Raw genomic sequence first — 25,336 nt, 5'->3', positions numbered from 1 at the left:
TATTGAATTCACCACAAATGAAGACCATCTCAAGATGTAGACTGACCTGAGTTTCTTTCTCATTGCTCATATAAACAGCAATTAATCCTTTTGAATAAACAGTTTTAAGTTTTGGTATTTTTTTATGTTGGGAAATTTATGAAGATGTAAATAAATGGAGAGATATACCACGATCATGGATTGAAAAAGTCAATATTGTTAAGATGTCCATTCTCCCTTAGCTGATATATAGATTTATTGCAATCCCCAATCAAAATCTCAGCAGGTTTTTTTATATAAACAGACAAGCTGTTCCTGCTATTTCTATGGAAATGCAAAGGACCTGGAATAGCTAAAATAGCTTTGAAACAGAACAAAGTTGGAAGATCTATACTATCTGACTTCGAGCCTCACGGTAAAGCTACAGCAATCAAGATGGTGTGGTATTGGCATTAGGATAAATAATGGAACAGAAGAGGGAATCCAGAAATAGACTAACACTTACATGGTCAATTAATTTTCAACAAAGGTGCCAACACAGTTCAATGGGGAGAGAAAAGTCTCCAACTAATGTTGCTAGAACAATGGGGAACCAATATGGGAAAAAAATGAACCATCCGAGTTCAGTCTCTTCTCACCTTGATCTGTGCCCCTGGGCAACTATCCACCCTGGTGCCCAGTGGGCAGGGCCCCTGCTGGTAGTTGGGCCTGTTTTCCTCTCAGGAGAGCTGTGACCTCACTGCTCCTCACGTAACCAGTGCCTATGCTTCGGGAAGGGACGGTCCTCTGGGCTGGAGCCATTTCTGCAGCAGGGAGTAAAGGTCCCCACAGCCTGTGGCCCTGGGACTGAGGCTCTGGCTCCTCCACCAATTCAATTTAAGCCTGAGCTAGAGTAGAGGGTTTGGGCTAGAGCTCCAGACCCTGGGTTCTCGTCCTGCTCTGCCTCTTACATGCTGTGTGGCCTTGGGGAAGATACACCCTCTCTCTGAGCTGCAGGTTCCTGTCGGTAAATTGGGGATGACAATGATAGCGACTTCATACAGGGTAGTTGTGAAAATCAAATGAATGTAAGCATAAAACAGTGTTCACTGATAACCGTGAGGGCTGTGGTTATTATGGCCCAGATCCAACCAGACATCCTAGGGAATGCTGACTTATCTCTTCTTCCACCCCATGCCCCCCACCCATCCATCCTCGACTGGAGGGGCTCAGCCCTCACCCCACCCTCTTCCTAAGGTCTGGGTAACAGGGATTCTCTCTGGGGCCACCATGACTTTGGGGAGCTTGGGAGAACATTAGGTCTTCTTGCCCCAGGTTCCCTCTCCACTTCCTCTGCAATAAGTCCAAGGAGGTGGCTCTACTCCATCCATGCCTTCCCCAACCTTCTCGAAGGGCAGTGACATCTTAGAGGAAGAAACAAGGACAGAGCACAAAGCCGGGGATGGAGGCTTAAAGACAGGGCAGAGGGGATTCCCTGGTGGTCCAGTGGTTAGGACTCTGGGCTTCCACTGCAGGGGGCATGGGTTCGATCCCTGGTCAGGGACCCTTGAGGGAGTGTTGTTTTGTGGCTGCCCCTCACTCGCCCGCTGCTAGTGTGGAAGGCCGGGGGCGGCTCTGCGAGGCCCCGAGGAGGCCCAGTGAGTGGGCTAAGGGAGTTCAGCCACCATCCCAACCTCCTGCGGGAAGGTGACTCAAGTCACCACAGTCACCCAGGCCCACTGGGCTCACAGGGGCCCCCTTGCCATCACGGACACTTCTGGGGCTTGGGTGCCAGAAGTTGGGGGGCTCACAAGAAGCTGCGGCTTTGCTTTCAAGTTGGTTTGATGCTTTCTCCCTCCTGAAGGACTCACAGCTACTCATCTGGCCGAGGTGCTTGAGTGACTGGACGGGAGTGTGGGGCAGTGGGACAGGGGACTGGGCGGCAGAAGGACTAAGAGTGACTAGACCAGCAGCCTTCACCCCTCTCTGCAGAGGCTCCCTTTCTCTGGCTGCTTCTTGGTTGCAGGAAGGGGCCTGGGGCAGGGCTGCCTCCTTACCGTGACCTACACCCCTGCGTCTTTTCCGTGATGGCTGGATGGCTAACCTGGCAGGGCTGCCTCAGGGCTCCCACCTCCAGGGCGGGTTCGGGGCTGGGAGGATTTGGGAAGCCGCCCTCTGGGGGTCAGTCCTAACCGAGGTGTTGTCTTGGACAGGTTGGGACCAGCTGTTTTACTGGGTTGTGGTCGCAGTAATTGGTGCTTTGGGACCTATAAACCGGGCTGGAAAACTTCTGACACAGAAACTTCTGGAGGCCAGACTGGGGACACAACTCCCCGTTTATTTTGTGAACCTCAATTTCCCCTGCTGTTGATGGGTTAGCAGTGGGCCAGTCTTCTATTCACTATTTACTGGGTGCCCTCGGGAGTTTGGTCAGGTGCCAGGCTCTGGGGAGACAGCCAGGAACCAGCCCTGGACTGAGGGATGAAACCCCGACCTTCTAGGGCCACCTCCACCTCAGTTTTCTCACCAATACAATGGGCTCCGGCTCACGGGGACTGGGGGGGGGAGGGAGGGGCTTTGAGGTCTGTAGAAAGGCCGCCACGACACAAAAATGGGCATGAAACTCACGAGCTTAAGGGGCTTTTATTCCACTCCCACGGCGAAGCGCTTGAGCGTTCCCCACGGGCCAGGCGGCAAGTGTGGCAGGAGGGCTTGTCACCCTGTCAGTCGCGAGGATTCCAGCCACTACCGCGCCCAGGGGAGCCGCCAGCCCGCGGGCCGGGGCCGCCAGAGCCCGCGGCCAGGGCGGGGGCCCGGCCGGGAGGGTGTGTCGGCAGCTGGGTGGGCAGGAGGGAAGGAGGAAAAGGGGAGGGGCGAGGAGGCGGGGCAAGGCCTGGCCCCGACCCCCGCCGGCGGCCGCGAACGCGGAGTCGCTCCGCGAGGGGGCCGGGCCCGGGGGCGGGGTCTGTTGCTCTCTTCCTCCGACTTGTCCCCGGCCCTCGGCCCTGCCCTCTGCCCCGTGCTTATAACCCGGGATGCGCGCCGCAACCAGCCCTGCTCCACCGCCTGCCGCCGCCGCCGCCTGCCTCCCGGTAAGGAATCCCCTTCCCGCTCCCCAGCCTAGGTCGCCCTCTGCCCGGACCCCACCGAGAACGAGCCGAGGAGGCGGAGGGGACCGCGCGCCCCGGGCTCGGACCTGGACGGGCGGGCAGGGGGCCGACGCCCGGACTCCTGTTGCTCAAACGCTTGGCGGCCGGATTCCTGGCTCCCTTAGGCCGCGGAGAGGGGGCCGGGGCGCGAGTCCGGGGGTCTGAGGGGCAGGTCGGGTTACTTGTCGCCTATGCGGGCCGAGGTCCTTTCTGGATTTTCCTTCTCCGATCCAGTTTCCCTTATGCCGCGAGCCCCACAAGTGGAGACCTTGGGAACCCGGAGGGTGTGAGGATTCTCTCGGCCCCTCTCTGGCCCTGGTCTCTTGTCTCCGCCTCTTTTCCTCTGCCCGCAACCAGAGGTCCAGCCTCACCGCTGCGCCTCGCGCGCCCCCGGGGCTTGGGCATCTCGGCCCCTCCCACAGCCCCAGCCTCAGTTTCCCCCGGGCGGGTCGCTCCGGGCTCCGGGTGGCCCACCCCGGTGCCTTGGGTGTGGCTGTGCTCCCTCCCCTGCAGGGGGCGTCGGTCGCGCGGCTCTGCCTTCTGAAAGGGCTCTGCGTTCTCTGGCCGGTGGGGCGGGGGCCTCGCCTGGCCGCGGTGCCCGGTTTCCGGCTGGCACTGGCCTGTGGGAGGGACCGCTCGTCAGGAAATGTCAGCCGTCCTGATGCCTGTTGCCTTTGGCCCCTGGGGCGGCCTCGCCCTCCAGGGAAGGAGAGTCTCTGTGAAATGCAGGAAGCTCCTCTCCCATCCTGCCAGGGCTCTTCCCTAGGAGGCCCCGTGACCTGGCCGCCTCAGTGCTCCTCTCTGCAAAGTGGGGCGTCTCCTCCGGAGAGCAGCGCCGTCTGGCTGCACATCCCGGGCAGGAGCCAACCTGTCCTTTCCCCAGGGATGGATCAAATCGGCCCTGGGCTTTGATCCCTCCCCGCCACACCCAGGCTGGTGACAGAAGAAGGCAGGTTCTGGAGGCCCGCAGACCCCAGCCCGGAAGGCAGGCACAACTCCACAACGGGGTGAGCCTTCGGGTCAGCCTCCCAGAGTCCTAAGCCTCAGTTTCTCCATTCGTCAGGGCTGGCACAGGCTCAGGGCTCAGGAAACAGTAAGGGGATGTATACTGTTGAGAAGGGTGCCTGGGTCCTTTCACTCCCTGTGTCTGGGGGGTGACTCACCGGGTGCTACCATGCTGGGCGTTCAGAAGAGGAGACAGGGTCCCTGCCCTCCTGTCTTAGGTTCTGGTGGGGGAGGGAGACAGTAGAGGCAGAAACAGCCACAAAGGGCATGGGAACTGGATAGGAACTGGAGGAGTCTCCGTTCTACACTCCCTCCCCCCGCCCATCCCCGTCTCAGAGCCAGGGCAGGGGGTCCTGTCCCGGTGGAGCCACCTGTGTGTTATACTGAGAAGTAATTCTGGCTCTGCTGAGTGCTGGGGAATGAGTGGTGAATGCTTCCGGCTGAGCGCCTAGATCCCAGGCCAGGTACGGGATGGGGTGGAGGGAGGCCCCCACTCAGCACAGTCTGAGCCCCCCTGAGTACCCACAGGTGCCCGCATCAGCTGCCTGCCTCCCCTGGGCATGTGTGGTCAGTTGGCTGTGATGGTAACCATTTCCCTGGCCCAGGGCCCCAGGAGCCTGACTTGCGGGGGGGCCAGGCCCAGACTCACTGGCTGGGCAAGCACTTTCCCATGCCCCATCTCGCCCTCGTCCTGTGGGTCCTGGGAGGCAAAAGCCAAGACAGCCAGAAGCCTTCATGCAAACGCTGAGCGCACAGCCTCTGAAGCGAGCGCCTTGCCTGTGGTCATCCATGCTGAGAGAGATAACCTCTGGAATTCAAGGTCTACGGCTCTGATTTCTGCTGAAACACTTCGGGCAAAGTTGATCTACCAGGCCTTCGCTCCTTCCTGTGGGACAGACGCCCTCCCCAGACTTGGGGTAGGCCAGGCACCCATAGGCATTTCAATATAGTAAACAGATGAATGAACTCATGCTTTCTTCCATAGCCAAATGCTCTGGAAAGGGTTTAAGTGCCTGTCACTGGGGCCTGGTGAGGTCCACTTAGTCCCCCTACCTCCTCCCTCAGGACATTCTCGTCGAAACTGGAGACCCAATCTTCCTAAGCCAAGGCACTCCCAAAGGACCTCCCCCCGTGCCGTGGGCAGAGGAAGTTCGCTGGAGCACTGGTGTCCCGAAGACAGCCTGGCATTCCTGATTTGAATCTCAGGCCCCAGGAACTTGCAGCTGAGAGCCAGCTCAGTATTTAGCCTAGAGCACCCCTACTGCCCTCAGCTTTCTCATCAGACACAGAAATCCTTCCTCTGTGTCTCACCAAGTATGCAGATGAAATGAGCTGAGTGTGCCAGGCAAATGTTCAGGCTGAATCCTGACACTTTGACCTCCTGGTCAAAGTGTGGAATTGCCCCCTAGCTCTATCAGACACGAATGAGGGCAGCAAAAGGATGAGAGTTGCAGTCCTAAAATGAGCAAACCCCTAAGTCAGGGAGAATTCTATGGCCTTGGTGGAGCTCGGCTTTTTAGAAACTATAATGAACTCAGCTCGACTGAGTTAGAATGGGAGCGGAGGGGTTCCAGGGGAACATTCGTGTTGCTGTAGCACACAGAAATAGAATACTGACTGGTGATGGTGCGTTGAGGATTCTGTCTTCTGGCAGACAAGTAACGGGAGGGGGAGACAGTCTGTGGTCTCCTAGAGACCAGAGAGTGTAGGGCAGAGAGCAGTAAAGAGCAGGTGGTCTGCAGTCAGCCTGGGTTTCTATCCCAGCACTGCCATCCGCTAGCTTGAGACCTGGGCAAGTTACTAACTTTTCTGAGCCTCGGGTTCATCGTCTGTAAGTAGGTGGTAATAATAGTCCCCGCCTTGAAATGATGCACGTGTGGTGCTACACATAGTGACTGCTCTAGTCATCCTTCTAGCTTTGACGTTTTAGAGCCGCGTGAATTTTCTTAGTGCCGAGCAACTGCCCAGGCTGGCCTGGCACGTTCACTGGGAGCTGGCAGGATGTCTGTGGCGGGGGCACTGGAGAATGCCCGCTGCCTTGCCAACTAAGGCCAGGCTGGCAGGCATCTTGGCATGAGGCTCTCTTTTTCCCTTCCCAGGTGTCCCTGTTCTGGAGCAGGATGTCTGGGCTGGCCCCGGGAGCTGGGGCACCTGCCCTGCGCCCTTCGTGGAGGGTGGGGTGGCGGCAAAGCTGGGGCCGCGGGAGGCCGAGACTCAGGAGCCCCAGAGCCCCAGGAGTCCAGCCCCCCTGGGCTGGGGGAGGCCGAGTCCTCAGGCAGGAAGCCCGGTGTCCTGGGGTGTCAGAACCAGAAGGGCTTTCAGGCTTTCAGGTTGTTGAGCAGGCGGTGATGTTGACGTCTAGAGAGTGAGGGGCTTGCCCGGGGTCAGCCAGGACCCAGTGGTAAGGAGAGCTTGGTGGACACAGGTGTGGTACCCAGCTCTGGGCTCCTCCTGGAATCTCACGGAATCCACGGTCGCCCTGTGGAGGGATGGGCTGTTCTTGATCCCGTTTTACAGGTGAGCAGCTTAAGCTGCTTGAACCCAGGTCTGGAGGACCCAGCCACTGTGCTCTAGCCCTAGTCTCTTCCACTCTCCCTCCCCCAAATTGAGGCCTCAGCTTCCCTTAGTTTCTACCCCACGTAGTCTGCCGGGGGACCTCACTGACTGAGGGAGGCGGGAGCTTCTTCAGGAAGGGCGGAGCAATGCCAGTGTCAGATTATATCATTGTCTCAGCCCACCTGCCCAGCTAATCTCTGGACGTGCACACACACTCCTGGGTGCACCCATTCCATCACGTGTCTCAGACCCAGAGGCTGAGGCCCTCTAGCCCTGCATGCACGTGGCCTGGCAGGCAGGAGGGGCTCACACGTGGCCCACATCATCTCTCCCTGTCACTCCAGGGTGTCTGAGCCACCTGTGGCTTCCCAGACCACACCTTGTCCCAGGGATTCCCTTCCTGGCACCTCCCAGAGAGGGGAAGCCTTGTACTTACGAGTCTAGCTGATCTGGGTGTGAATCCTGGCTCTACCACTCACCAGCCAAGCAAGGCCTTGAGCAAGTTCCTTAACCTGAGCCTCAGTTTCCCTGTCTCTAAACTGGGGATAACACAAATGGAGGACTCAGCTTATAATGGATACCTTCATCATCTTGACTGTGGTGATGACTTCCTGGCTGTAGATACGTGCCCAGACTCACTAAATTGTACGCTTTAGATATGTGCAGTTGCTTGCGTGTCAATTGTATCTCAATAGAGCTTCACAAATACGCGACATTACACCCCCCACCCGACCACACCACCAGCCCCTTCGCACACGAACACAGGGCTGGGAGCACGCACACTACAGCAGGGCGCTGGACGGGGCTCTGGGGCTCCTGAGTCTCCCCACTCAGCGAGGCTGCCCGAAGGGGAGTCCAGGGGCTGGGTAGGCTGGGTTCATGGCCTCTGGTGTCACCCAGCTGCCTGCATTTGCAGGGTGGTTCGCTGAGCCATCAAGACAGATTCTGGAAGCCGGCAACCCACACCTTCAGCCCCAGGCACTTCCTACCATGAGTCCTTCCTGCCTCCCTCCCACCTCCTCCCCTCCATCCTGGATGGCCTGTTGCCTGGCTGCGGTTGCCATGGGCATGTCTGCTGGCCCCAGCTGGCCTGGGACAGTCTGGCAGGTGGCTGAATGCCCACTGAAGGGGGGAATTGTGGGCACCCATCCATCAGAACTGCACCCAACCTCACTGTTCCATGAAGTGTTTCCCCTTCCAAGTCCAAAGGGCAGTAAAGACATGTGAGCCCTGGGACTGGCTGGAAGGTGGCTTGGTGAGATGCCAGGGACAGCACATAGGATGTGTTCTTGTCCCTCGGCTGGGCTGGGTTCTACTGCAAAGGGCTGGGTGACCACTTGGCCGCTAAGCCTCCAGGCACACGAGAAGCCTTCAGTATACAGGAGCCTGCATCCTTGGGGAGAGGCCCTTCTGGATGAGGTCCACATGGATCCGTGCAGTGATGTCCACACCTTTCCCAATAGATTCTATTAAGGACCCTGACTTTGGTCGGCCTCCAGTGCAAATGCTTCCACCAGACACAAGCACACACCCAGGAAATGCAGGATGCTGGGGCCGTGTCCATGGAGGCTGGAGACAGATGTACTGGATCCAAATCTGGCCCTGCCCCCTGCTGACCACAGGACCTCAAGCAAGTGACCTCGCCTCTCTGACCCTCGGTCCTCTTCAGCAAAGTGGGCACATAACAGCATCTACTCTCAGGGCCATGTGGAGAGTGGGGGGAAGGCAGGGCCTGATGCAGCCCTAGGGCTCAGGGAGAGCCTTCTGGGTAGAAGGAACAGTGGTTGCAAAGGCAAAAGGAGTGAGGAGGCCCTGGTGCTTTCTGGAAGCTTCAGTGTAGCTGAAGAGAGGGAGGGATAGCGTGGGGCACATCTGCCCTGCTGCAGAAGGACAGATCTACCGCCTGTACGTCCTGGTTACCTTCCTCCTCTGGGCCTCAGTTTCCCCCTCTGCACATGGGGAAGTTGGTCTCTGAGCTCCTCCCAACTAATCATTTTGGAGCTGGGTTCCTTGAGGTGTTTGGGGTCTCTTGTGTTTCCCCCCTCAGAGGTACTTGCTTTTAAAAAGAGCCTAAAGTCCCATTGTGTGAAGGTTCACTGGGGCCCAGGTGGGAGAGGTCCAGGGGGGCATCCTATTCCCTGTAGAGCTGGGAGGCAGCCCTGCATGCTGGGAAGAACCCAGGTTCTGGAGCCAGACACAGACACGTGCTCTGTGACCTCGAGCTGGCCACTGACCTCTCTGAGCCCCGGTCTCTGCTGCCCCGACATGCATGATAGCTCCTACCTCATGCGGTCATAGTCGGGGTGCAGGGTGATCTATACGAGTCCCCCAGGGCCATGCCTCACTCGCACTGGCCCAGCCTAGCAAGGAGCAGTTCTGACTAGAGATGTGCGGGCTGCCCTGGCCTCAGGGCCACGGCCTCTCCCAAGTCTCCTGATGCTGTGCACCCCTTCACGTCTTGACCTTGACCCCGTCGTCTTCTCTAGCTGGTGGGGAACTGGCTCCAAGACGTGCCTCCACCTTTCAGGCCCCAGTGTGGTGTGTGTGGGTCCCCTGAGAGGGTGTCGGGGGTGGAAGGCGTGAGGCTGCAGGAAGGAGCGTCTCCTCAGCTGGTCCTGATGTCAGACGAACATCCTGTCTCATACCTCACGGTGGCGGCCTGTCCAGGGGATAAGACGGCCCAAGGCCGAGGTCGGGGCTGGGGGACAGGCCAGAAGGGAGCTGTCGGGAGGGGCTGCCAGACGAGGAGGGGGCGGGGCTGGCTCTGGGTCACTCACATTCTTCCTCGTGTCCTCCCTCCAGACGAGATGTCCGGCAAAGGCTCCGTGGTTCTGGCCTACAGCGGGGGCCTGGACACCTCCTGCATCCTCGTGTGGCTGAAGGAGCAGGGCTATGACGTCATTGCCTACCTGGTGAGGGGGCGCCTGGCATGTGTGTCTTTCTACTGTCGGCCCTGCTGTCCATCCAGCTTGCCCACCTGCCCATTGTCACTCATCCAAACCCAGCTCCCCCTCTCTAAGCCTGTCCTGAACTGTAGGAATATGCTTCTCATTTACTGCCTCTTTCTCTTCATCTGTCGAGTGAACACCTTGGAAGTCCCCCAGGTCTGAGATGCCCCCCAGATCATGGAGGAGGCCGAGTCTCCATGCGAGTAACTGGACAGGGGGCACAGGAATGAGCGTGGCAGAGCTGCTCGGCCAGCCTGCCTGGAGAGGGACCAAGGGCTTGGATCTGGTGAAGGCCCTGAGAAGGCATACAATCTTCCCCTTTCCCAAAGCCTTCAATAATTCAGCAAAGAGTGTAGGATGCTACACTGGCTAAACTAGACGAGCCCTTGGAGATCATCTAATTCTGGCATAGCAAATAGGTCACAGGCCATAGGTTATGTATGATGCCATCCCCCATCCAGGGTCCATAGCAGACATCCCTAATTAAACCAGCTCAACTTCTGATAAACCTGGACATAACCTCTGAGTCTTTCTCCATATGACTGTGCAAATTCTAGAAACCCAGCTTAAGCCAAGTAAAACCAAAAATAAACAAAAAAGAAAACCAAAATAATACAGTTTTTCATATAACTGAGAAGGCCAGGGGTATAATGGCTTCAGGCAAGGCTGGATCCAGGTGCTTATCCAGATCTGCCTCCATCTCTGCTTGGCTTCATTTTTGGCCTCTCCACGGGGCAGGCAAGGCCCACATCATCATACCCAAGTTTTCCCAGAGAAAGGAGAGCTTCCTGCAGAGGCTCTGACAGAAGGGCCAGGGGGGACTCTCATTGACTGGCCTGAGTCCCTGCCCACCATGCATTTGTCAGTATGGCTGTGTCTCGGAGGGCTCGTCCCTACAGTGAGCAGGTGACGTGATGTGCTCTCACCCATCCCTGTGGAAAGAGGTCCCAGGAGAGAAGGTTCTCTTTGCAGAGGAAGTGAGGGTGGCACTCTGGACAGGAAAAGTCCAGCTGTTGTCAAGAACCGTTTGTTTGCAGTTGAAGTCAATCTACCATCCGTAACAGTGCTGACCCCATGTCCCTCAGGTGGGGGAGGGGAAGTGCCTGGCTCACAGTTGCCTGCTGAGAGAGAGCCAGGGCTTTGAGCGGATGCAGAGAGCCTGGGGTGTGTGCACCCTGTCCTCAGCAGCAGCGGTGGGCCGTCCAGATCCCGGGCTACCCCGAGGCAGATTTAAAAGCTGAGTGACCTCAGAAAAGCACCTGCAGCTGGACTCTGGGGAGATGCCAGAGTCGTTGAGCAGAAGCCAGGGCCAACGTCTAGGCAGGAGGCCAGAGTGCAGCCAGCAGAAAAAAATGCCCATGTCCAGATGGGGCTGTCGGAACCGGAGGCTGGGCTCCAGCAGGGGGACAGCTGGGTGCCCATAGCCCAGGCCTCAGCCTCGAGCCAGCTCGGGCGCCCTGGGACAGGCAAGTTGCTGCACTTGGCTGGGGAAGTGAGCGGAGAGTCGGGCTGCTGACTCTCCAACCTTTGTACTGACTTTGGGGGAATTGGGGGAAGAGTTAGACGGGTTCAAGGGAAGCCTTAGACCTTCAAGGCAGTGACAGCAAATGCTGCAACCTAGCAGCCTGGGTGCACGGGGCCAGGCTCGGTCCGTCCTTCAACCAACTGTTAGCTCTGGAGAGTGTCACAGCTTCTCCAGACCCTGGTTCGTGCCCTTTCTCCTTCCTACTTTGACCTCAGCCATCCAGTCGAAACCACCGCCATCTGAGGGCTGTAGTGTGTGAAACACACTTGCCCACGGCTCACCCCAGGGGAGGGGAGGGGAGGGGAGGGGCCGGGGGGAGACATTCTTCTCAGCTCTTCTTTCTTGCCCTGGGTTAATGGGTCCTCTCTGCTTCTGCTCATCAGGCCAACGTGGGCCAGAAGGAAGACTTTGAGGAAGCCAGGAAGAAGGCGCTGAAGCTTGGGGCTAGAAAGGTACCAAGTGGGAGGCAGGGTTTGGGGCTGGAAACGGGATTTGGCCTGGTGGGGGCAGCTGTGGGGAGTCCTGTCCCAAAGCTCCTTGTCTCCCCCCACGCCTTCCAACTGGTCCTCTTGCTTCCAGGAGTATAAGGTCAATTCCTTCCGCTTTGGGTGTGCAAAGGGCATCATCTTCTGGTCTCCCCCAGCCACTCTTCTACCCAGTCACCTCCCCAGCCCACCTCCCCATCCATCTGTCTTTTCCTCATCCAGCCATCCACCTGCCCATCCCTCTTTTATCTTGCTGTCCATTCACACATCCACTCACTCATCCATCCCTCATCCATCTACCCATCATCCCTCCTAGCTCTCTGTCCATCCACCCATCCTTCCCTCATCCATCTACCCGTCATCCCTCCTAGCTCCTTGTCCATCCACCCATCCTTCCCTCATCCATCTACCCGTCATCCCTCCTAGCTCTCTGTCCATCCACCCATCCTTCCCTCATCTATCTACCCGTCATCCCTCCTAGCTCTCTGTCCATCCACCCATCCTTCCCTCATCCATCTACCCGTCATCCCTCCTAGCTCTCTGTCCATCCACCCATCCTTCCCTCATCCATCTACCCGTCATCCCTCCTAGCTCTCTGTCCATCCACCCATCCTTCCCTCATCCATCTACCCGTCATCCCTCCTAGCTCTCTGTCCATCCACCCATCCTTCCATCCATTCAACAGAATCAGTGCATTGATTGAACATCTAATCATGTGGTGAGCAGGCCCATAAGGTGAACGTGGCCAGCGTGGTCCCCGCTTACATAGGCTAACAGTGCAAAAGAAACGCCATATCTGCAAAGCACAGTAAAACTCACATCAGAAGTATTAGGAAGCTGTCAAGTTCACGGTGTCAGATACAAGTTTTCCATAATTCTAACTTTTACTGGAAAGCTTGGCAACAAATTCTCAGTTTTCCTTGAAGTGATGGGGTCACTTCATTCTTATGAAAATGTTGGCCCAAAACCCAAGTCTGCACTGACCCTGTTTTGTCTGTCGGTCCTTTGTTCAAGAACGATGTTCTATGAGAAAAGGGGCTAGTTGAGCTAATAACTCACTTGTGAATGCAGCAGATATGCTTCGTGTACATTTCACATTTTGTACTCGAGTCGAGATATAACAAAAGTTAGTCATTTTTTACTGCATTTTCAAGACGACTCTTAAGAGAAATCTGCACTGTGAGAGCAAGGTGTGAGGAGCACCATGTCTGAGGAGGGTGGTGCCTCTGCCCTGATTTGTGCTAAGGTGCCGGCCCCTTCCCCCATCATCACTTTTGCATATTCAGTGTGAATGTCAACAGAGTGAAAAAGGCAAATATCAACTGAGTATCACAAAAAATGTTTTCATTCTCCCTGAAGGGGTCTGGGGAACTCTAGGAGGTTTACATTTTGAGAATAATTCCTCTAGATTAGGGTTTCTCAACCTCGACACTATTGACATGTGGCTGACTGCCCTGTGCATTGTAGGATGTTTAGCAGCATCACTGGCCTTTACCCACTAGAGGCCAGAATGACCCCCACAACCCATCAGTTATGACAACCAAAAATATCTCCAGATATTGCCAGCTGCCATCTGTGGGACAAAATAATCCCTGGCTTTTGTGGATTACATCTAGATTTAGTTCTTACATTTAGATCTTGTTTCATCTCAGGCCCAGAATGCTATGTTGGGAGGGATTTAAGGACCACATCCAGTTTCGCTTGGATGGTATATCATGATCGATTAGTAATGTCTGCCATGAGTGCAGGAGGGAGAGTAACTGCATTGTATGCTGGATTGATTTATGATGTCCACTACAGATGCAGAAGGAAAAGTGGAGGTACAGCTTGCCCTGGGATCCATTAACAGCGTCTGCCTTAGATGCAGGCCACTTGAGGCCCCTGGGACTCTGCTTTCTGACTGCACCCCGTCCCTGCCGAGGCTCCCACTCGTGGGCTCCTCTCCCCATAGGTGTTCATCGAGGACGTCAGCAAGGAGTTTGTGGAGGAGTTCATCTGGCCCGCCATCCAGTCCAGCGCGCTGTACGAGGACCGCTACCTCCTGGGTACCTCTCTCGCCAGGCCCTGCATTGCCCGCAAACAAGTGGAGATCGCCCAGCAGGAGGGAGCCAAGTACGTGTCACACGGCGCCACAGGAAAGGTGAGACCAGGATGGACGGCTGGGGACGGAGAAGGAGGCAGGGGGCCTGCGAGGGGCACACAGGCAGCCAAGCAATGGACGGTCCTCAAGCAGTTGTAGGTTCTCCCCCAGCACAGTCAGGTATGCAGAGGACAGACTGGCCCGTCCAGTCTGAACAAGAGGAATGTTTTTAGTAGCGAGTTAGGGACGGCTCTGCCCTGTACCCCGAGTGTGTGAGTCCCGTGTGCCTGTTCCACATGCGGTTTGAGCAATGTCACCCCGTTTTGCAAACTTGCTGCTGAGGCTCAGGGACCAAGGTCACTGTGGGAGTCTCCGTTTAATGCAGTAGGCAGGGTCAGAGACCACGAGGTAGCAAAGGGCTTGAATCCCAGCTGTGTGGCCTTGGGCGAGGCCCTTGCCCTTCCTGAGCCTCAGCTTCTTCACTTGCAAAATGGGGATGAGGACTTGTCTTAGTTTCCCGGGGCAACAGCACCACAGACTGGGCGGCATAAACACCAGGAACGGATCCTCTCATGGGTCTGGAGGTTTCGGAAGTCCAAAATCAAGGTGTTGGCTGCCATGCTCCCCCTGAAGGTGCTAGGGAAGGGCCACTTCCAGGCTCTCCCCTGGCTTCGGGTAGCTCAGGTGTCCTTGGCTTGTGGGTGCATCACTCCAGGCCTACATCTTCACATGGCTGTCTCCTCGGGGCATCTTCACATCGCCTGCCCTCTGCACGTGTCTGGTTCTGTGTCCAAATTTCTCCTTTTCATCAGGACACCGGTCATACTGGATTAGGGCCTGCCCTAATGACCTCATCTTAACTTGATTACTTCCGTAAAGGCTCAATCTCCAAATAAGGTCACATTCTGAAGTATTGGGGGGGGGGTGGTTAGAGCTTCAACTAATCTTTTGTGGGAGACACAGTTCAACCGATAACACACCCGTACTTCTGGCCCTTGTGTGCAGGAGTGCTGACTGAAGGACAACCCTGGGGATAGAAGGCAGGAAAGCCCTCAGCCCCTGTCCGGCAGGTGGCAGGGCTCAAGAAACAAGATTCCTAAAGATGTAGGTGACTGTAGGCAGTGTTACTCTGGAGTCGTGAGCTCGCAGTTAGCGGACACGCCACCAACAGCTTGCTCCAGGTTGTGGGGCAGGGGGCCTGCCTCTCAGCACGCATGTCCTGACCTGACCCAGGCCCGCCCCCCACAAGGCTGGTCGAGGCAGTCGGGAGTGGGGGAGCAAGCCCTGGCTCAGTGTGATGTAGGGACGCTCACAGCTCAGACTGTGACGGAGGAGGTGTGATTTGGGGGTGGCCTTGCAAACAGTCGCCCCGCCAGGCGGTAGTGGTGTCTTTGGAAGCTCACTCATTTGCTTGGCGCTCGGTCAGCCAGCTTGTACTGGCGTCTGTACAGCGCTGAGTGTGTGCTGGACACAGGAACAGTGTTGAACTTCGCGGGCCCTTTTTCCTGCCCTCAGGGGGCCTGTGTCTTAGCGAGGGAGAGAACGGATGCAGGAAAGGGTGGCAGTAGGGTCAGTGCCAGGGGAGCCAAGGGGAGCCGAGGGGGCAGCAGGCAGGGGCCGAGGGAAGGCTGTCGTGCAGAGCACGGCCCTGAGGGAGGAGGAATGGGTACAGGAAGAGAGTGCCAGGCGGAGGGAACAGCCTGAGGAAAAGCCTGGAGACAAGGGTCCTGAACACGTGGTGGGAGCTGTAGCCTTGGGAGAAGCAGCAGGGCCAGGGCTGGGCCGGGGCCACGCTGCGGGGTTTGGCTTCAAACCCCCAGGTTGGACAGGGGTGGCCAGTGGCCCTCCCCCACCCCCATGGTATGTAGGGGATCGTTCTGGACTGAAACTATGGGCTCCTGTAAAAGAAGCGGACTGGTGAGCATGGCCCTAGTTTTCACTAACACCCTAGCCGTGAGCACATTTTGAGCGGGGTGGTGGGAATCACAGGCGGAGCAGTGGGTGGACCGGGCCGTTTGGGCAGAGACCTGCATACCGCCTTCCACTCAGGCGGTAGGAGAGAGTACAGAGGAAGCCAGAGGTTCAGGACTTGGGACTTTGGGGCCCGTACAGCTGGGTTCAGATCCTGGCTCCCCTGCTTTCCCACTGTGTGACTTCACCCCATGAGTCTCAGTTTCCTTATCTATAAAATGGGGATAAAATAGAACCCGCTCATGGGGCAGTTGGGAGCTGTGAGTAGGATCGTGCCAATAAAGCGCTCAGCATAGACCTGGCACATCGTAAACACTCAATGAGAGGGAAGTGCCCTGCTCGCACAGTCATCAGACCTGTGCTGGGGCTTTGAGAACAAACATCAGTGCAGAATGAACCTCTGAGACATCTCACCTGTCTGTGATGAAATCAGCCGGGCAGTGAGCTCCCTGTTCCAGGAGGTATTCAAGCTGAGGCCAGGAAGTGAGGATTATGGAAGGGCTCCTGCCTGGAGAAGTTCCCCCCAGAAGTACCATCAGGACTGAGGAGGGGTGGCTTTCAGGGCTAGTGGAGTGAATGTGTGTGTGGTGGGTGTGCCCCTGGCCAGGGAGAGACCGCCGCCCCCGCCCCACCCCCACCCTGCACTAGACTAGCTCACATGCCGCTGGGAATAGCTGCCAGCGGCTGTGTGCGCTGCTCCATTTGGCCACAAGAGGGCACCAGAGGTTTGGGTTTGAGGCCTCCCGAGGCTGACCCTGCGGGGGAAGCGGCTGGAGGAGGCCCTGGCCACCCAGGGTCCCGTTTCCCACTCTGGTTCTGCGGGGCTTCGGTTCTGAGAAGAACACCCTCTGCGGCAGTTCCGTAGCCTCTTGAGATTCGCGGACGTCCCTGAAGTTCATGCTCAGTGTCCGCAAGAGGGACATTCCGACTTGAAACAGCACTGGGGGGCCTCCAAGACCAGCAGCGGGAAGGCCACAGGGGATGGTGGGGCCCGGTGCCCCCCACCCCGAAATCCCCCATCTCTTCTGGGGGTCGATGGGCAAGGCGTACTCCTGTGCCTCAGTTTCCCCTTATTTAATAGGACCTGGGGAAGCCCCCAACAGCCTCTGCAGACAGTTTCCTAGAAGACGGGGGTGTGAGTGAGGAGAAACTGGAGGGCCTGGACTGGGGTCCAGAGGGGTGCCAGGCTCGAGGCAGGGGGTGGTGGGGAGGGAGGGGCCAGCTACCTGCAGGGGCCGGTGGTCTGCTTGGCTCGGGGGGAGGGGGCTGGGGGGGGCGCATCAGTGACTTTACACATCAGGAGATGGGTGTCCAGAGTGAGTGAGTGTGGCCTGCAGGAGGCTGGCACCCAGAGGCGGATCTGGGTAGGACACTTGGCCAAACTTTCTGCAAGGGGTTCGCAGTGAAGAGAAAGAGCTGGGTGTAAGCAGACTGCAGGGGGGCTTTCCCAGATGGGGAGATTCTAGCAGGGACCGTCCTGAGCCCCCGGCCTCTCCCAGCTTCTGGCTCCCGAGTCGGGCGATGGAGAGACCCAGGGCCTCCGGGCCCTTGTTCCAGCCCCGCCGATGTCGCCTTCACTCATTGGCTCTCTGAACGCCCCACTGAATACCTACCCATCCCTGGCTGTCCTCCACACACTGGGACACCCATACAGGGGACTTGGGAGCCCTGACCCAGCAGGGGGTGACGGTGATGCTGAGACAGGAGGAAGGGCATCCCAGGCCGCAGGAACAGCTTGTGCAAAGGCCTGGAGGCCAGAGGCAGCTTCTCGCCGAGGGCCCAGCCCAGGCGGCACCTGGTGCAGAGAGAGCGGGGGTCCACCCCTTCACACCCCTCGGGGACCCTGAATCCTCCCCACCAGAGAGCTGCACAGAAGCTGAGATGGCCCTTCAAGGGCCCCCTTCCTCCCCCCAGTTTTGGAAGACGGGCCTGGAAATAGGAGCCTGAGACTCGGGAAGGGGTGTGGCGGCAGGGGTTTTGTAAATGGCGCCATCTGTATGGTGAGGCCAGGAGCAGATGGGAGAGTCCCGTGCAGTCCCCGAGGGCGCGGCACCCGCACTTACACATGTATATCAGCACGTGGACACGCACGGGGTGTGTGGGACCTGCTACACCTCCTCCCCGGCCCCCGGGGAACCTGCCAGGGCCACCCTGGGGCTGGGGCTCCTGGGGTCAGGGAGGGAAGGACTGGACAGTCCTCGGCTCTTGTCTGGGACAGAGTTTGAACCTGGGGAGCCTGTTTGGCTTCTGCGAGGGTCTCTGGCTCGGGAACAGATGGGTGTCCCCATGGCGATCCTGATGGGCAGACCCCAGCCCGGCATGCCCGTCCAAGGAGGCACAGGCTGCCATTGTGCTAGGGGAAACTTGAAGCCCTGGAGAAAAAAAATCGCCAGGATATGCAACACTAGACCATATGCTTTACGAATCTAAAATAAGTCTGCTTTGTATTGTAGACACCATTGCTCCAGGAACTGTGCTGGTCACTGGCCCTTGGGCAAGTCTTACAGCCTGTGCCTCGGTTTCCCCATCCGTGAGATGGGGATAATAATAGAACCCACCTCAGGGGCTGCCGTAAGGGTTCAATGAGTTATGCGTGGAGCTCAGACCCGTTACCTGACTGTGAGCTATTAGGATGGGAGTGGTGCCTGCTGGCTGTGTGTCCCTGGGCAAGTGACTCCACCTCTCTGAGCCTGAATTGACTCATCTGTAAAACAGGGTTAAAAATCCCGCTGGTGCCAGGTGGCTCTCCCGTGTGGCAGCCAGGGCATGGTAGGCGCTCACTGAAGGGATGGGATGGAGGGTGAGTGGGGTGGCTGGTCCCGCACAGCCTGTGGCCCCGGGAGATACCAAGAGAGGAGCGGCCTTGGCCCCTTAGCCCCTGGCTCCGAGCAGAGGGGCTGAAACCTGTATTTCTGCGTCGCCTGACAAGGCTCTGGAAAATAACATGTTATTCCCGCCGCTGTCTCGCTGTGCCCGTGCAGTTTTCACAGTAGGCGAGAGGTCCCTCTGATATTTCCACAGCGCTTAAGCCTCCCTCCAGGCTGCCGAGCTGATGGGAAGCGGGCGGGCGGCTGGCAGCCATCGTCTCTGAGGACAAGACGCGGGCACAGGGAGGCAGGGCCGCCTGCCCAAGGCTGGTGGGGGCCGTGGGGGCCCAGTGCCCGGGCTTGGGCCAGGCTCTGTGCCCTTGGACTTGTCCCTTCCACCTCTGGGCCTGTTTCCCTCTCTGTGCAGAGGAGCCCTTGGTGGTCACCTGGATCTACCCCTCCCCCAGCCAGCCACTGTGTAGACAGGGAAACTGAGGCTCCCAGAGGAGACAGGACGCCCGGTTTTCTGGACAAAGCACCGTGGAACCGTGGGAGTGGGGCAGGTGGGGCCAGGCAGGTAGGAGGCCCTCGGGAAGAGGCTGATGTGTGGGCAGCTCGGGGGCTGCCTGGAGTCTCGGCGGGGCCAGGCCTCCAGCCCTGCATGTGTGTGCACCCCCTGAAGTGCAGACACACGTGGTGACCCGTGTGCATGCCCCCTCACACACCAGTGCACACAAGGTCACGACCATCACAGCTCAGCACACAACGGGCACGTGGGCATCTTGCGGACACATAGACACACGTCCCGCACACGTGAGTGCCCGCACAGCTCAGCTCTGTACTCGGGGAGCCCTAGGTTCAAGTCCAGAGCAGAAAGCCCTCTCCAGGAAAGCCCAGTCTTCATCTTTCAAACAGGCTTGTAGGACCCACCTCAGAAGGCTGTGAGGTTGGAGGTGAGCACATGCGGAGAAGGGAGCCACCCAGGGGGTCCGCCCTGAGTGGCTCTCGGGGGCATCGTTGCAGGTCATGCGGCCTTGCCCCTGCCCCCGGCCCCGCCCTCCGCAACTGGTCCCTGTTCTGTGGCTCCTGACCGTCCCGTTCCACGTTTCAGGGGAACGACCAGATCCGGTTTGAGCTCACCTGCTACTCACTGGCCCCCCAGATTAAGGTAAGATGTTGCTCCTCCCCCTAGAGGGTGGGCGCTGGGGGCTGAGGCCCCTGGGGGTGTGGCGCACGGGGTTCTGGGAGGTTCTCCAGATAGGGACCTCGTGGTGGGTGGCGCCCTTCTTTCCCATGGAGAGCTCCCTTCACTCACGCCAACTGCAGGGGGACAACACTCTGTCCCTGACCATTTGTCCTTCCTGAGACACTGCCCAGGTGCCTGGGCGGGTCAGGCACTGGAGGGAAAGATGAGGCTGCCCGTCCGCCAGGGTCCTCGCAAAGCCGGGTCTGGCTTCCCGGGTGCGGATTGGAACCATTCTGAGACACGATTGGCCAATATCTGGGCTGATCACAGCCCTCTCAGCCCCAGTGGGGGCCACCCAGCTAAGGCCCTCCTCCTCCCGGCTGCCTGAGCCATGACCCCGCGGGGTCTTGGATTCTCTCCTGGGATGGGAGTCGGTAGGATCAGGCCCCTGGGCATCCAGGGCGCGAGGCCGAGCCATGGAAACACACTAAGTGCCACAAAAACAAGGCCCAAGGGTGACCGCGGTTTTTCTAGCGGCCACGTAAAAAAAAAACGAGGTCAAAAGCAACAGGTGATGTCATTTTACTATGGTTTACTGAACCCTATGTACCCAAAGTGGTACCGTTCAGCATGTCATCGATGTAAAAAAATTACTGAGACGTTTTACATTCTTTTGGTACTAACCCTTTGAGACCCACTGTGTGCTCTACACTTAGCTGGGACCGGCCACGATTTGGGCCTTGGTGGTCACACGTGGCGCCCGGGTGCCATCTTGGACGGCACAGGCAGGCGTGGGTCCAGCTCCTTTGAGCCCACTTCGGGCGAAAGCTACAGAAAACGTGCCCCTCCCAAGCCCACAAGGGTCCCTAAGGGGTTTCATTTTTTTTCTTTTAAGTGGAACATCTTTCTCTGTCCCTTTAACCAGCCAGCAGCTGCTTGGGGGGTGAGAGTGGCCTGGAGGTGAGCGGTAATGAGCTCTAATGATCTGTTTTGACCCCAAACACCAGGGGCAGAGAAGCCCCCCGGAAGGTAGCTGCCTATTGATGCTGTAGGCGGGTGGGCGTGAGGCCCTTCCCCGACCCCCATTCTCTGTTCCCCCAGCAGCTTGGGGGGCCAGGGTGTCCGGTTTCTGGGTCTTTGTCTGCAGAGGCCAAGGCCATTGGTGGGATGGGGCTGAGGCCAGGGCCCCAGGCTGGTCTCCGGGAGCTAGGATGAGGCCAGAGGGAGCTCCGCGCCCAGGCACTGCTCATTCCAGGCCTGGGGGACCCCACTCACACCAGTCTCATCAGCTTCCCAGCCCGGAAATCACACCGGCTTCTCCGTCTAGATGACACCTCCACCCCAATTAGGCTGCTGTTGGCAGAGGCAGGGGCCTGGCTGGCTCCACGGCTGAGTGGGAGCTTTTGTTGGGGACTTGTCCCCGACCCCCCAGGCTGGTGGGATGAATTCGGTCCAGCTCCCCTCCTTTCCCCAGCCAGAGCAGCCCTGGGGGAGGGGGAAGGGAGGGGAGTAAGAGGGGTGGGCCAGGGGACGTTGCAGGTCTCATGGGCCTCGCTGCCCCGCAGCAGGGCCAGGCGGTACAGCTGCAGCAACGTGAACCCCTTCTTAGTCACCAGGGGTGCGGGCTCCTGGCCCTCTGGACAGGGGTGCCATCAGGAAACTTGAGGCCTATCTAGTTCAAACCCTCAAGTCTCAGTTGGAGAAACTGAAGCCCAGAGGGGCAGGGACCCGCCTGGGGACGCACGGCCATTCTGCCACAGAGCTCAGGCCTCTCCAAAGCCACCCTCTAGGACGGCAGGCCGTGTAATTCCCCTGCCCAGCGGGGCCCCCCTGCCCACACCCCGTGGGGTACATAGAGCCCCCACCCAGGTGCCCGGTGGAGCCTCAGGCCCCTTACCAGAGCGGCCAGCTCTGCAGCTTAAAGCCAGGAGAGGCTGCCCGGGCCTGACTCCTCGCCCCATGTCCAGGTCATCGCTCCTTGGAGGATGCCCGAGTTCTACAACCGGTTCCAGGGCCGCAACGATCTGATGGAGTACGCGAAGGTATGGCCAGACCCCACCATCACCCCGGCCCTGGCCCAGTGCCCTCCAGGCACAGCCCTCCAAGGGTGTTGTCTGGGCCAGAGGCACGGGGCTGGCACTGATACCCACGCCTGGAGACTGAACCTCTGCCCTGGCTGCTACCCTCCGCCCCGTTACACCTGTTCCCTGGGCCGGCTCCGCTGAGGTGTGGTCACTGCCAGGGGCATCTCCCAAGGGAGCCCCCAGTCCGCCGAGCAGGAGGGCGACGGGCCCCCCCTGCTTCCTGTTCCAACTGCCACCTCTGTGGTGTGTGTCACTCAGGGGATGGGCGGATGGGGGGGGTGGGCCCGGCTGTTGTGTGCCCCTCCGTTACCTAATTGTCCCCAGTGCTTTCCCAGGGACAGGTAGGCGCTCCGAGGGGCAGAGGCAGACAAAGACTTTTGTCGCACCAGCCCTTTTGAAGTCCAAGTTGCAGTAAAACATATTAGAAGTTTTGCATCAAGATCCGTAGCCACTCCCCAGGGCACCTTTCTTTTTAGCGACTCGATGGCAGCCCTTGACAAACAGCCTCAATCAGTCAGACAGGGGAAAGCAACCCTGTGCACACACCAGAAAATTGCTCGGGGTTTTAAACAGCAGTCACCAGGGCTGGCTGTGAGCTCCTGCCGCGGCCAAGGGGCCGCGTGGTAGGGGACGCGGCGGGGACGCAGCCCTGCCCCTACCGCCAGCATCCCATTAAGACCTGGAGAGCTCGGAGGAAAGATCTCCTCTACCATCTGTTGTTTTATTATTAAAAGGGGAGTTTACAAGAGCAAGCCCATATGTTGCCAAACAAATTTTCAAATAGCAGAGCTATTAAGAGAACAAGGTTACAGGCTTTTTTCCCCTCCTTGGTCTCCTTGATGATACAGAACACGAAGCACGTTTTATCTTTAAGAGCAGTGAATTGAGACCCCCGCCCATCTACATTCTTAGGCCTGCAGTTGTGGTTTAAGAGAGGCCTGACCCATACGCTGCCCTTCGTTTCCGTAGCTCCCAAACAAAAGCGGCCCCTGGTTCTTCCAGAAAAGATGAATTTCAGCAGTATTGTTGTCCCTCCTTCCCAGATTTTGGGGAGAAGCCCCTTGGCTCAGCTACTGTCTCAAATGACCTTTTAAACAGGAAAGTTTGCCCCGGAGAGATGAGTCTGCGTCTCTGGCCACCGACCCTTCCTGGGAGGCTGGGATCAGAATTGAGCTCTCGGCAATCTGACCACATTCCAGGACGGAGGCAGTGTCCCTGCACCCGGGGAGTGACCAGAATGACAGAGCAGCAAGCAGACTCTGTCCAAAATTCAGAGCCAGGCATCTGCTTCAGCTGAGACGAAAATCAATGGGGCTTTGAAAAGCCCTGCTTTCAAGATTCCTAAGTCGCCAAGGCCACAAGGTGCTGTTAGGAGACTCATCGAAAACATGCATTAGCAACACTCTCCACCTCCCCGCAAATCCATCGTCCAAGGGAAAAACACTCAGAATCACCCCATCCTTATCACTGTCACCATAATTCTTTTAGAGCCAGTGTGCAAGGTCGGGGGCTGGAAAGCAGGGCAGTCTCCTGTGTACATGCTGAAGATGGTTTTGTTTTCTGTTCTCAATTGCATCCAGAATTTTCAGTGTGTGTGTGTTGGCGGGGAGCTCAGGATGGAGAGGGGAGGGGAAACAGATCTCTTTGGTTGAGGGACTATGTCTGGCATTTGTATATATCTCACTGCTAAGGAAGGGCTGCCCATCCCGTTCCTCCCTCCTCCGCCCCTTACCTCCTGTTCGCTCGGATGGAGCCCCAGTGGGAAAGAGGAAAGGCAAGAGTGTTTCCAAACCACCCCTCAGAAGAAAGGCTCCAGGGAACCCGCCTGCTGGTTTTCTCAGCCCCCAGCCCGGGGAGTCCTCTCTGAGGGGATTTCAGCCCATCTGGCACAGGGTCCTGGTCCCCACACCTGGCCGCTCTATCTGGAGACGGCACAGGGCAAGCGTGTGGATTTGACTCTGGGCAGCTTCGTGGGGCACAAGGAGCCCTCTGACATTGACGAGCCTCTAAGTGAGGTGTTCCGTTTGCCCATCTGGTTTACATTGACGAGTACGCAAATTTTAGAGTGGGTGTGGGCTGTTTCTTTTAAAAGGAGCCTCTGGGTAAAGCTTGACAAAAATCAAGAGGGGATAAGCTAATTTGTTTTGAAATTTTAAGGTTCTGTTGAAGGAAACAGTGGCTCCCTGGAGGAAGCCTCTAGAATCTTAGTCGTGGGTATGAGCTGAGCCTGGGCGGAGCCCCGTTAAGAGAGACGGGGCGATGCTGGTGGAGGCTGTGGGACCCTGCCTGGGCTGGCCAGCTTGGGGGACCCACCCAGGGGGCGAGGTGCTGAAAGGGGGCCTGGGAGGCGGAGCGGACGATCTCGCTGACTTAAAGGGGGCCCGGCTGGGCCACTCAGCTTTTGTGCCAGGTAAGCCCAAGAGAGGAAGGCAGGATGGAATGCGCGTGCTGGATCCAACCAGGTGTCAGCCAGGGCAGCACGGAGCAGCTCAGGAAGCCAGCCGCATCTTTAATCCAAAAGACCTTCCAGGTGTCACCAACAGCCTTTCAGGCCCAGGGTCTCCGGAGGGATAACTTTTCTCCTTGGACCAAGGCATGGATCATTTGGGAAGCAAAACATAATCAGAACCAACAGGGAGGATGGGGGCTCTTCCTTCTCAGGGCTGCAGAGTGATGTGTGTGGTGACTGCTGGGCAGTGGGGAGAAGTGGCCCCGGGAAGCGCCCGGCCAGGCCCCGTAAACAAGTGTCCTGAGCGAGCAGCTCTCATGGGCGCCTTGGCTGAGATCCACATTGGAAGGTGGGTCCATTCCAGCTCCCGGCTCATAGGGCCACAGTGGGGGTCAGCCGGTGGTGCTGGGAGACCCTCGGCACACTGCCTGGCACACTCTTAAGTGCTTCGGGGGGCACTTGAAGTATAGACTCAGAATCTTCTGGAAGAAACCTCCAAGGCCAGCACCCACTCCACAGCATCTCAGACACAGGGTCTTATAGTTTCTGCCTGGGCATGTCTGGAAATGGGCCCTCACTCCCTCCCTGAGCAGCCTGGGGGAGGGGAAGGAAACCAGGGGTGCGTCCAGGGCCTTGCCTGCATGGGAGCCAGAGGTTGGGGATGTCTCTGACCTTGAAAGAAAACCAAGGCAGCTGGGCCTGACCCTTGTGTCTACTTCAAGCTGCCTCACGCCAATGCGGTGTTGCCTCTTACCTGCAGCGACATGGAATTCCCGTCCCAGTCACCCCCAAGAACCCGTGGAGCATGGACGAGAATCTGATGCACATCAGGTGAGGCGTCGCCCACCTGTCCACTGCTCCGCTGTCTGCGTCGGGCCGGGATGTAGTGGTGGCCCACACGACACGTGGTCCCTGCCCTTACGGAGCCCGGGGGCCTCGAGGAGGACAGGCCACGTCATTCCCAGCTCTCGCTGCAGTTCTGCTGAGAGGGCACCTGGCCTTGGCTGGGGTGTCAGGGAGGGCTTCTCTGAGCAAATGGCATTTGAGGTTAGAACCTTAAGGATGAGGAGGGACCGGCCGGGGCTCCGGGAAGGGCGTCGAAAGCAGAGGGAACAGCCCTCTGAGAAGGCCCC

General features: G+C 58.0%; 1 protein-coding gene across 2 annotated transcripts in view; it reads left to right on the top strand.

Annotated features, from left to right (window-relative positions):
• The first annotated feature begins 2,859 nt into the window (after window positions 1-2,859).
• Window positions 2,860-25,336, top strand: part of ASS1 (argininosuccinate synthase 1) — a 50,456-nt gene continuing 27,979 nt past the window's right edge. The window contains exons 1-7 of one of the 2 annotated variants that reach the window (XM_032635885.1): window positions 2,860-3,050; window positions 9,471-9,580; window positions 11,525-11,593; window positions 13,578-13,766; window positions 19,596-19,652; window positions 21,638-21,712; window positions 24,964-25,034. In XM_032635885.1, the coding sequence (XP_032491776.1) occupies window positions 9,476-9,580; window positions 11,525-11,593; window positions 13,578-13,766; window positions 19,596-19,652; window positions 21,638-21,712; window positions 24,964-25,034 (566 nt within the window). In that variant the 5' untranslated portion in view covers window positions 2,860-3,050; window positions 9,471-9,475. Of the gene's footprint in view, window positions 3,051-7,660; window positions 9,581-11,524; window positions 11,594-13,577; window positions 13,767-19,595; window positions 19,653-21,637; window positions 21,713-24,963; window positions 25,035-25,336 lie in introns of those variants that run through there. The other variant, XM_032635886.1, reaches the window with a different exon arrangement.

This window comes from Phocoena sinus, chromosome 6, assembly GCF_008692025.1.
Source record: "Phocoena sinus isolate mPhoSin1 chromosome 6, mPhoSin1.pri, whole genome shotgun sequence".
Classification (NCBI taxonomy): Eukaryota; Metazoa; Chordata; class Mammalia; order Artiodactyla; family Phocoenidae; genus Phocoena; species Phocoena sinus.
This window is presented reverse-complemented; position numbering and strand designations above follow the sequence as displayed.